Below are 12757 nucleotides of genomic sequence, written 5' to 3'. Positions count from 1 at the left end.
TCAAAGCGGTTTATAAAATGTCATTAATGCTGCTTCTGGACACACTGGGCTTACCGGAGCAGGTATCTGCTAGATATCTGCTGTGTAACATGTAGAGCTGCCAAAATGTTCTACAAAGAAATGTTTGGCATCTAGAAAAAAAAACTGCTGAAAAAAGAAGGCAAAACACTTCACCAAGAAAATAAAACAAAACAGGAATTGCTAACATTTCCCCCCAGTTGTGCTTTCTGTGTACAGTGTGTGTGTGATTCAAATTCTCATTTCAGCTCCCTTCATTCTGTTTTGTAGACTCTGTGAATAAGAGTGAATGCAGAATTAGTCCTCAGTCTTTAAAGAGGAGAAAATGAGAATTGGGAGACAATAGGTAGATGTGTATCTATGTTGCATCAGATATGACTTGCTTTCCCGTAATAGCAAGGAGCAATCTTAGAGAGGCATTGCTAACTTAATAGGAAATATTGTTTCTGGGTTGATTAAGTTTGCAGAACCAGATGATGCTTTATTTCTGAACAGTGGGAGTGTTATCCAAGGCTAATAGCCATGCTGGGGCTGGTGGATTTCATGGGACGTCAAGAATTAAAACTTCTCTCTCTTCATACTGTGGGCATGCTGAACATTGAGGGGTAGTAATGACATGCCTATTGGTAATTGTTTTAAAATTCTGGTGTGGTTTCTAACAACATGTTTAGCGCAAGGATGGTGACCCTGTGACCCTCTAGATATTTTTGAACGTGGCTGATCTGTGATCAGCATAATAAAGATTGGTTGGTTGGCTGATATTGCTGGATAACAGCTCGCATCTTCCCTGAGCAGTAGCCATCAGTGTTGGATCAACTCCCATCAGCAACAACATCTAGAGTGCCACAGGTTCCCTACTCGTAGTTTAGCATTACTTCTAGCTTGATTCTTAGTTTGGAGAAAATCACTGTAATCCACCATTACACCGATTTAAACTCTACTCATTTCACTGTGGGACTGAAAATATGCCACTGTTGGCTTGACTGTATATGTTTATTTTACCAGGATAACTCCTATTTTTGAAAAGCCACTTCCGGCCTGCCCAGGAGGTGGGGTTGCGGGCTTCACGCCCACCCCCACGTGAGCGGGGGCTGGTTTCAGCCCCCGCGAGAACAGGGGAATCCCGGCCAGGTCTGCCCTATTTAGGGCCGGAGCAGAGGGGGCTTGCCCTCTTTTCGCCGGCTAGCCCTCACGTTTTCCCATCCTCCCTCCCTTTAGGTATGCTTTAGGTAGGTCTTTGCCTTTGCTATGGACTTCGGTCTGTCGCCGCAAGGGGCATGGTAGGAATTTTTCCCAATTGGCAATTTGTAGCCTTTTGGTTTTTCGCCTACCTCGTAGCAACTCGTCACAACTTTCCGGCATTGGCGGTAGGCATTGGTAAGAAGGGGTTAAGAGGATGTGGGGGGAGGAGGAACGCCATCACCTCCCCCCAGTGAGCGAAGGGTGGTCCGTTAAAGGACTCCGGGGGGCGTGGCCCTGTCCGAAGCCTATGGAGGTGTGGGCCAAAGGCACGCCCCAGAGCGGTGACCCGGGGGAGCTCCTAGCCGACGTGCCTCGCGGGAGTCTCCCCCGATATAAGGTTAACCCTTCCCCGTGTCTCCAGCAAATGGGCTGGAGCCGGATAGTCGATAGGACCAATGCCTAAGCCAATGCCTCTCATTCCTGAATTCAATAAAGTTGTGGCCTAATTCGCCCAATTAACCTTAATTATGGTGTCTCGTGTCTTTATTTATCCTGGTGGGGGGCGGGAACTTGCCACGCAACCTGCAGTTGTTTTTGGAGATGTCTTGTTTAAAATGTTACCATGAGCAATAATTCTTCAAATACAATACAATATATCTGACCATAAAGAAGATGGTGACCACATGGCCTGTTTGTCTGCTCTGTTTCTTGTCTATTTGCTATAGCTAGTGATTGGCCCTTTCTGTTCTCCCTTCTTACCACTTTTTTTTATAATCTTGTGCATTTTTATGCATAATATTATCTTATGCATAATACATGCATTCTTATTTGCAGATATATTATTTGGTTGGAGAATTGCATTGCAAAATTCAGAGAAGTTCAAATTTTGAAGGACAGCTGTGTTTTGGTTTGCATACTGGTTTGAGAAGTGCAGATGGGGTAGCTTCTCATTAAAATACAAACAAAAGTGAATTTCTCCCCTCCGTCCTTAGGCAAAAGCCTGTGCAGTTTTAAGGGAGCCAGTTTGGTAGCTTGGATGTCGATTGAAAGAGAAGAGGGAAAGAAAACATAAAAGATTTGGATTCCGTTCAAGGTTTTAGATTTAACTGTACTCTTCAAACAACATGAAGTGCATGAATTACTGAGGAGAACTGAGTGCAAGTTTTAATGGGCTAATTCCAGAGACCTTTCATTTGCAGAGGGCTGTTTTTGTTGTTGTTCACTTTATTTTAAAGGTCAATATAGCACAAGAAACAAATTAATCAACAGGCATGGGGAATGTTTTGCTTGTTTGGTTAAGGAAGAAGAAGTTTGCCATACCTGGCCAGTTCTTAGAGACCATTCATATTTATGAGCTGTATATTGCAGCATTTTGCAATACAAACACTGCTGGAGTGCTATCTGGTTTGGGCATTTGTCAAAAATAATAATACTGATACTGCATTTTTCAGACTAACAGTGTGATCCTGTCTTCTAGTTATTCCAGCTAGGATGGATAGGGTTATCTGTCATGGAGACTAGTATATGATAGAGAAAGCTGGGACTCTTAATGGACATCTTGAAATGGTTAGTGGATTACATTGCATTTTCATATTACAAGGCACCCAAGGTGGTTTACAACTTTAAAATACAAAAATATAAAAAAATAAAAGTTGATATAAAATGTAGAGCAATGGCATTTGTACAGACAGTGACTACTAGCCACAATGGCTATGATCTACCTCCACTGTTGAAGGCAGTATGCATCTGAATTCCAATAGCTAAGAATCACAAGTGAGGAGAGTCCCGTTGTGCTTCTGTTGGTCACTGTGAGAACAGGATGCTGTGCTAGATAAGCCATTGACTTGAGCCCCAGAATCTATGTTCTGATGTTAAGTGGGCCTTGAAATAGATTGAAATGTTGAATTCTTGAGCGTTATGCATATGAATATGTGAATCTTGATGCCACCTCCTCCGGCAGAGAAGGGAGGCTGTTTAACTCTTTCTTTCCCAGCCATAGTTCCACTCTATCAACCCTATTTTCCTCCCAATAGATACTTCTTATAGAGATATGTGTCTTTTCTCTCTTGGGGGGGGGGGACAGCTGGGGTGGGATTCTTCATCATTACCACCACCTGATGTGCCAGAGCAGAGGTGCTTTGGTGCGACCTTTACAATCACCCAAGCGTCTTCTGGGAAGGTGGCTAATGAATGATGCTTTGGCATTGTTTGGGGGGTCGTGCCAAAGCAGCTCTGGGAGGCTGTGCCTGCAGTCGTGGGAAGCAGCAGCGATGGAGGAGGAGGAAGCAGCAAAAGGGGGGTAGCAGGCAAGTGGTGGCGGCAAGATGGCGGCAGGGGGAACAGAGGTGGCGGTACACCATGCCAATGCATACTGACAGAAAACAACAACACTGCATGTAATCTAATCACAAGATGGGACTGTGGGGACAGGTGTGCTAGCTTCACCTCCCTTGTCATTTTTCTCATCACCCTCCATGAGCTGGAGAGCCTCTTGCACTCATGAAGGTTCCCAATACATTTTAGAACCCTCTCTGATTGCTCAAGAAGCATGAGTTGAGATGGATAGGGATACAGAAGCTCTGTTCTCTGTTGTGAGCACTGACCTCAGCAGAGAGGATGGGAAGATACCATGGACAGTTCCATGCAGGGCTCAAGCTGGAGATATCAAGAGAGCAGAGCTCCTCAGATGTTGCTTCAGCAGCAGACTGAGCCTTAAATAGAAGCAGCCGTTGACTCTGATGGAGCAGAGGAAAAGCTAGGCTAGGAATAGGAAGCTTCTTACAGGCCAATGGCCTCATTCATTTCTAGGCCACATGCTAATGGTGGGCAGGTGCACAGATGAAAGTGGGTGGAGCAACTAATGCACACACCTCTCTCTATCCTTCATCCAATCAAACTAGAGGTGTTATCAGAACTCAATGATATGTGCCAGTCAGGCAAAAATGCCCAAGGAGGGTGAAAAGTGGGATTAGTGAGTGGAAGAGACCTGAGGGCCAGATAGAAAGCCCTGGAGGGCCACTTGTGGTCCCTGAGCCTGAGTTTCCTATCTCTGTGCTAGGACATCTGAACTGGAATCCTCAGAGTCAGATATGAGTGAGGTACTGTAACAATGTGCCTCTTTTGTGCTACTTGCTTTCTAGCCCAGAGGGCAATTTTCACTAAGAATTCTCAGGCTCATCCCCCAAAGAAGGGGAGACCAAAAGTGGATCGCTGGGTGGGGTGGAGCAGATGGGACACTGTTGCTTACTGGGAGGCAACAACAACTTATACCCCACCATCTGGCTGGGTTTCCTCAGTCACTCTAGCGGCTCCCAACAAAATTAAAAACACAATAAAACATCAAACATTAAAAACTTCCCTGAACAGGGCTGTCTTCAGATGTCTTCTAAAAGTCAGGCAGTTGTTTATTTCCTTGACATCTGATGGGAGGGTGTTCCACAGGGTGGGCGCCACTACGAAGAAGGCCCTCTGCCTGGTTCTCGCAGGGAGGGAACCTCCAGAAGGCCCTCAGAGCTGGACCTCAGTGTCCGGGCTGAACAATGGGGGTAGAGATGCTCCTTCAGGTATACCAGGCCGAGGTTGTTTAGGGCTTTAAAGGACACCACCAACACTTTGAACTGTGCTTGGAAACGTACTGGAAGCCAATGTAGGTCTTTCAGGAGTGGAGTTATACGGTCTCAGCGGCCACTCCCAGTAACCAGCCTAGCTGCCGCATTCTGGATTAGTTGCAGTTTCTGGGTCACCTTCAAAGGTAGTCCCATGTAGAGCGCATTGCAGTAGTCCAAGCGGGAGATAACTAGAGCATGCACCACTCTGGTTGAGAGACATAGCAGTAGGGAGTCTGGCACACAGCAAATGCACTGGCAGGAGGGCTGGATCAGCTCCACCAGTGTGACAGCACTGCATCAACCACCCCACTTCATCTCTCCTTCTCTCATCAACCCACCCCTCAGGAAGCTAATGCAGCAGCTCTGCTCAACACAGCAAATCACTTCTGAGGGACTCCTGGCAGTCTCTCACACAGCTTTCTGACTCCCATAATGGCCTGGTGTAGTACTGAGGGAGAAAAACAGGGGAATTGTTATCCTGTGGATATCCCTTTGGTCTCATGTATTTTGCTGGCCTGGGAAAGAATTGTGCTCATATAAATGATCCCGGGGAGCAGCTCAAAAGCTGAGGAGGTATCAAAGCCTGACAGCCGAGGCCAAGCTGAATAGAAATATCTTACAACATGTCTAAAAGATGTTCAGGCTGGCTTTTGGCAAATTTCCATAAGGGAGGGAGTTCCAACATATGCTCCTTAAATTCCAACCTTGAAAATGTCTTCTCTTTTTTCAAAAGCAAATGCCAAGCAGTATACGATGCACTACCTTGTTAAAATGAAAAAATAAAATATAATGTAAGCCCTCACAGAGTCGAACAGAGAACAACAAAACAAAAAGGCATTGAGTTGTACACAAGTAGGTTATACTGAGTGTGGACCCATTGAAATTTTTAAACCTAAGTTAGTCATTATTTTCAGGTCTGCTGTAAGTAGAATACAACCTAATGCAATTTGCCGGTGCACTGGCAAGTGAACTAGCACCCCCAACAGATAGAATATTCAAAGTGAGTACAAAAAGTAATTTGCTACCTACCTATCCATCATGGTTCTGCCCCATTGGGTACCATTGGGTAGTGTTTCAGCAGGGTGATTCCATAGAAACAGAGACATGTTTCTAGACCTCGTGGCTCTAAAAACAGGTGAAATGTATGAAACCAGAAAAGGGGTTTATTGGGATTGCCTGGGGAGGCAGGGGGTTGCTTTTGTGCCTGTATAACTGTTTCTCCTCTTCCACAACTAGCAGAGACAGAATAAAATATGCAAAATAAACAAATGTGTATACAAGTGTAGTGTATCAGTCAAATCATTCAGCTGCTGAAAGCAGACTTTATTTTTTGTTCAGAATGTGTACCCCTTTTGAGTATCAAGAATCTTGCATCCATATGAGATTGCCCAGGCTATACAACCAGCTACTGGGGTCCTGCTCTTTGGCTCATCAATAAAAGCTTTTTGGTGGTGGCCAAAGTCACTCTCCTGGGAAATATATAAGGTGCCATCTTTTTTCCATTCGTAAGGGGTGTGGTGAATGGGAAAGGCACTGAAAAAATAAAATCATGAGATCCAGTCAGAAATCTTCTTTCCAGAGCTTTTGTATCACATGAGCGCTGGCCCCAAAATCAGAAAGGGAGTGATGTCAAATGGCCCAGAGCCAACATTGATTCTGACAATAGAGAGATGCTGATACAGGGCAAAAACAATCAAATTCAAGTACCTTGACTGAGAGTCAAAGAACAGAGTAAAGTGAGGGCCAACCTCAGCAATGTTAGCTTCTTATCTGTACCCCTAAATGCAGGGGTTTGGTTTTTTAATTGGTGTGCATAAGTGTGTGGAGGATCCTGATCAGGAACCTAGTATATTGGTGGGGGGGGGGTTAGAATTAGATTTCATAGATATGTTCTGGCCAGGCAAAAAAACATCCAAGGGGGATACAAAGCAAAGGGCAGAGGGGTTTGTGGCTTGGGGAGAGTCCTAAGGACCAGTTACAAAGGACTGGAGAGCCACATTGACCCACATGCCTGAGCTTCCCTATTCCCAGATTAGTTCCTCTAGCCAAAGGGATCTTGGGGCTTATGTTTATCAAATAGAAGTTCTGCTGTACCAGGTATGCTTGGGCACTCCTAAAATAGCTCTTTGGATTTTTGCTGTGGTCTATGCTTAGTGTTGCTTGCAAAACAAACCAACACACACACAAAAAGAGCTGATTAATTCCTGTGCAAACATGCCAACAAGTTGTCAGCTTTAACTTATTGCAATTAGGGGGTCAACTTTTAAGTTTTCTCCCTGTGTTCCTTTGTCTCCTCTTACGCTTTTTACAGAACTGGATTGTGTTGAAGCAGATGTTTCTAAGGAAAAGCTCATTCAGAGGGAAACCAGTTCTGCAGAAAGTAGGGGACCAGATGGGATATCTGCATGGCTGGCTCCAGAACTGTGCTCTGTGGCCTGCACTGAAACCCTGATGGACACTTCTGCTACTGAGCACTGTTTGGTCTTTTCCCTCCCAGATAAAAGAAGACAGCAAGGAAAGCAACAATCAGGAGGAGGAAGAAGTCGAGACAGTAGATGACACTTATGTGGTGATGATGAGCTCAGAATCTCTCTGCAATGGACTTTGTACGTTTCTGGTATAGAGATCTCCAACCCTGCTTCTTCTCCACGGTGACAATATAAATTTATATGTCCTAATGTATACATCCACAGGGAAGACCTACAGTTTTGTGAGCAGCTTCTACCTTAGTTAATTTAAAGCACATTAGCTTTTTGCCATTAACCATTTTCTTCTCCCCTTGAGCACACTCCATCCTCTGGTATTCCTGGTGTTTTACCACTAGCATCCATTGCCCTAAACTGCACACAAGCACCAGGACTCCACAGGTACTCCAGTAGCCGTCTTGAAGACCATAGCTCCTTATCTGAGTTTAGAAAGGAGCACCTTTGGCTATGTAGCAAAAGGGCTGGTACCAGTCCCTCCTTTGGACTAACCTAAGTTCCTCACTGCACTGCATTGTCAAAACAGCTGTCAGGAAGTCCATGTCCCTGGCAGCCAGTCCTAACCAGCTCCCCAGGAGTTCCCAAAGGGTCATCCACTTCGGGTGGTCTGTGAAGAACCCCTACCATCTGAATTCGATGGAATTTGATTTGTGATACTGTAAGACAGAATATAAGAAATAATAATAATAATAATAATAATAATAATAATAATAATAATAATATATTATTTATACCCCGCCCATCTGGCTGGGTTTCCCTGGCCACTCTGGGTGGCTCCCAGCTGAATATTAAAACGCAACACAGCATTAAACATTAAAAACTTCCCTAAACAGATGTCCCTTCAGAATTCTTTTAAAAGTAAGATAGTTACTTATTGCCTTAACATCTGATGGCAGAGTGTTCCCCAGGGCAGGTGCCACTACCAAGAAGGCCCTCTGTCTGGTTCCCTGCAACCTCACTTCTCACACACAGTGAGGGAACCACCAGAAGGCCCTCAGTGCTGGACCTCAGTGTCTGGGCTGAACAATAGAGGTGGAGACACTTCTTCAGGTATACAGGACTGAGGCCGTTTAGGGTTTTAAAGGTCAGCACTGACACTTTGAATTGTGCTTGGAAACATACTGGAAACCAATGCAGATCTCTCAGGACCAGTGTTATATGGTCTCGGCAGCCACTCCCAGTCACCAGTCAGGATTCAACCTCAATCTGTTAGCTGCCATCCATCCTCCAACTGCCTCCAGACACTCACAGAAGACTGGTTCTGATTTAAAAGAGAGGTAGAGCTGGGTATCATCCGCATATTGATGAACGCCCAGCCCAAACCCCCTGATGATCTCTCCCAGCAATAAAATGCAGTTAAAAAGCATACAGCATCTATGCTACAAACAGGCAGTGAAATCCCTAAGAGGTCTACCAAGACTCATAGCCATTTTCAAGTGGTTCATGGGTGGTGGGGAGCCACTTTATTATATCTTTATAATGACCCTTAGTTTTGCCACTGTTGGTAGTCGGCCAGACCTCTCAAATGAAGCCAGTGCCAAGTAGCTGGGTCATATCCCAGCCTCAGATGTCGGCAGTTCAGCTATCAATGGGTGGAGGCATTGTTAACTGCAGCTGCAAGCAAATGGAATGCACGAGGGGCATCATTTCATCCAAAATAGAGACCGTATCTAAAAAAACAGCAACTATGTGGAAGCCATTTGCCTTCCCCGCTACTGTGGATGGCTTCATCCTTTATATGTGTGCTCAGTGAGACACCAGGGCCTCACAAACCCATTAAAGGACCATCTTTGCAGCAATTCTAACATTTCTTCTCCTAAGGGCAACATTTATTCCATGTTAAAGAATGCCAAATGATAAGCTGGCGAGTCACAGTCTATTAAAAATATATAACCCCATACAGCTGCATAAGTTATAGCCTGCTCGACTCACTCCTATGTGCTGTGCTGCATTCATAATCGAGCAATCTGAGCTCAGAGTGGGGGCGCGCGCAAAGGGGAGCAGACACAGTTCTGGGTTTCCACCACCATTTGGAGAAAGCCTAACATTATCACACGCATGAATATGTTACACAGGAAAGTTACAAAATCTAATGAAAACCTCCACCATTCATTTAATAAATATTTTAGGTGCTTTTTCACTGGAGTTATACATGTGTCAGCTTTTCCACTGTATTAGTTCATGAAAGTTTTATAAGCAGTGCTGCCGTTGCTTCAGTGGAAATCTGTGAAATATGAAATGCTTCCAGATGGCATACTGTATTTTAAAATGAAATAATGATAATATGTCCTCCCCAGCATTAGCCGCCAGGCCAAACCCAAGAGAACAGCCTGGAGCCTGCTGGAAAATCCAGAAGGACTCGAGAATGGTTGGTGATGGAGATGAACAGGAAAGAGAGGCTAAAACAGGAGAAGAAGAAGAAGAAAATAAATTAGGGGGAAATCCACAATGCTCAAGTGAGGAGGAGGAGGAGGAGAAGGCTCCAAAAGGAAGAAGCAAAGATGTGGTCTACCCTGAGAGGCCACCTTTGCCGCCTCAAATCCCACTTACCACCGCAAGACAAGATGAGGTTTTCAACTGGACCAAAGGTACAGAGTCATGAAAGCAAACAAATCCTCCCAAAATATTTGCAGTATTTATTTAATTAATCTAGATATTTCTGTGCAGCCATTTTATGCTGCCTGTTGCTGGGGATGGGAACAGACTACCATGAGCACATGGCACCAGCATTCAAAGACCTGCAGTAACTTCCCAACTGCTTCGGGGTCACGTTCAAGGTTCTTGCACTAGTGTATAAAGCTCTGAACAACTTTGGCCCAGGATTGCCTTCACCAAGTTGATCACTGAGTTTGCCTGGGGGAGCACCAGTAGCATTCCTGCATTGACCTGAGCACGACTCTGTGGAATTCTCTCCCATTAGAAACCAGGCAGAAACCATTCCTGCTAAGGGTCAGACATCGGGTTAAAGTGGTTTCATTTCAGGAAGCCTTTGCATCGTGAATGCTGTGCCTATGTTCTACTCTCTGATGTTTAAAACTCATTTTAAATTTTGCATGTTTTACATTTTATTTTTTCTGCATTGAGACATGAAATATACTTGGAGTCGAGAGTGGATTTCATGCTCTTTATTCAGCTCTTAGTGGTGAGGAGGAATGGAAGTTCCCCCAGAATGTCTGCATTATATATATTATTTGAACAATGGGCCCCACGTGATTGGCTAATTCCGGGATTCTCCTGTAGGCCAATCAGGTTGCGGATTCACTTCCACCTTGAGCTGGATTGGGTGGCTCCTGTGAACCAATCAGACTGCTGCATTTTGGATCCTATTGTTCTAGGACCAATCAGACTGCTGCATTCTGAATCCTGTTGTTCTAGAACCAATCAGACTGCTGCATTTTGGATCCTATTCAACTCAGTACATAACAAGACACATGGTGAAAAGTGAGGTCTGCACATGTGAATTATTTAATGCCCTCCCACAGGGGCCTCCTCTGTAGTAGCTCCTTGTTTATTAAATTCTCTCCATAGGGAGGTCTGCCTGGCACCAACCTTGTCATTGTGCCAGCGTTGACAGGGCTATCTACACAATGCTGTAAATGGGGTCACCCAGTGCAAAGCAGAGTAATTTTAGAACAGGAACAGGGAGCCAGATCTTGTTTGACTTCATCCCCTATCAGCTCCATCCACCATGGCCAATGGTCAGGGGCGACGTGTTGTAATTCTGCAATATATGGAGGCCTCCAAGTTTCTGAATGCTATTGTATATGGGTAGGCAAACTAAGGCCCAGGGGCCGGATCTGGCCAATTGCCTTCAAAATCCAGCCAGCGGACGGTCCGGGAATCAGTGTGTTTTTACATGAATAGAATGTGTCCTTTTATTTAAAATGCATCCCTGGGTTATTTGTGGGGCCTGCCTGGTGTTTTTACATGAGCAGAATGTGTCCTTTTATTTAAAATGCATCTCTGGGCTATTTGTGGGGCATAGGAATTTGTTCATTTCCCCCCTCAAAATATAGTCTGGCCCCCCACAAGATCTGAGGGACAGTGGACCGGCCCCCTACTGAAAAAGTTTGCTGACCCCTGCTATTGTAGAAAATCTCACCTGAACCAGCCCTATCCATATTGGATCTGGATATAGAAACAGGTATAACTGGTTCACATAAACCAATATAACTATGGAGCATAGAAATGCGCAAAGTGTTGCTACAAAATAGTCTGGGGTCTTTTTAACTGCCATAAAATATGGTGGGTGCTGCTGCCCATGATAAAGATATTGCTCTCTTGCCAAATCACCTTTTGCGTGGCTGTGCCCTTGAAGTGCCACTGTTCCCACAAGAGCAGCCGACAGAGGAGGGGAGAAGCGATCAAAGGATTTATTGGAAAGGGTTTGGAATGGCTCGTCGGCCCGCCAAACTGGCACATGGCGACGCCACACATGAATAATTCTATTGCATCACGGACGTGTCTCTAAGCAGGCAGACGTGCGCACTAACTCCAGGCAGTGCCAGTTAATATCCTGGGGATGAAGCCGAATCCCTCTGAAGCGCTTTCTGTATGAATCTTTCAGTTTAATTGCGCTGTGTTTCTGTGAAGCATTAGGTTGGTTTCATCTTTGGGAGGGGTGCGATCGTTTCTTTTTCAAAAAGAAACTGTAATGACTCATCCATCCACATTCTTTAGAGAGTCATTTGCTGCAGGTACTGCAGGAGAATAGCTGCAAAGAAACCTGGAGTCAACCCATCGCTGCCATCCTTTGTTTGCCAGTGGCATGAGTGCCCCCTGTGGAAGCTGGGAGGTCAGAGTGCTAACATAGTGGAATAATAATAATAATAATAATAATAATAATAATAATAATAAATAATAATAATAATAATAATAATAATAATGGCAAGTTGGGAAGGGACTCTTCTTCATATGAAACACAGGATGCCACACTTGTTTTTCTCCAATGCTCTCTGTTTTAATTTGCCTTTCGTTAACAGTCATCAAGGAAATATCTCTGATTGTAGGTCTTTTCATGTGCTTCATTCAGTGGGTTTACTTTCCGTGTCGCTGTGTATGCAGTAGATGACCTTTACGAATGGGCATAGAGTTGGAAGGGACCCCAAGGGTCATCTAGTCCTACCCCCTGCAATGCAGGAATCTCAGCTAAAGCATCCATGAGAGATGGCCATCCAACGTCTGCATAAAAACCTCCAAGGAAGGAGAGTCCACATCCTCCCAAGGGAGACTGCTCCACTGTTGAACAGCTCTTACTGTCAGAAAGTTTTTCCTGGTGTTTGGTCAGAATCTCCTTTCTTGTTACTAGAAGCCACTGGTTCGAACCCTACTCTCCAGAGCAGGACAAAATGTGTAGAGATAACAAATGGCTGCGTAGTGTGTGAAAAGTCCTTGTGTGTATGAAGCATTTCTTTTAATACTCCTGTAATAGCCATTTCCTAAAACAGCCTTCCCTAGTATAGTGGT

General features: G+C 44.7%; 1 protein-coding gene across 1 annotated transcript in view; it reads left to right on the top strand.

The window, feature by feature from the left end:
* Positions 1-12757, top strand: part of BANK1 (B cell scaffold protein with ankyrin repeats 1) — a 175375-nt gene that overhangs the window by 138089 nt on the left and 24529 nt on the right. Inside the window, exons 8-9 of the mRNA XM_083756506.1 lie at positions 7306-7414; positions 9589-9879. Coding sequence (XP_083612632.1) covers positions 7306-7414; positions 9589-9879 — 400 coding nt within the window. The remainder of the gene's footprint in view (positions 1-7305; positions 7415-9588; positions 9880-12757) is intronic.

Source organism: Podarcis gaigeae (genome assembly GCF_964106915.1).
Source record: "Podarcis gaigeae genome assembly, chromosome: 9".
NCBI lineage: Eukaryota > Metazoa > Chordata > Lepidosauria > Squamata > Lacertidae > Podarcis > Podarcis gaigeae.
The sequence above is the reverse complement of the archived record's forward strand: the minus strand, read 5'-3'. Positions and strand labels throughout refer to the sequence as shown.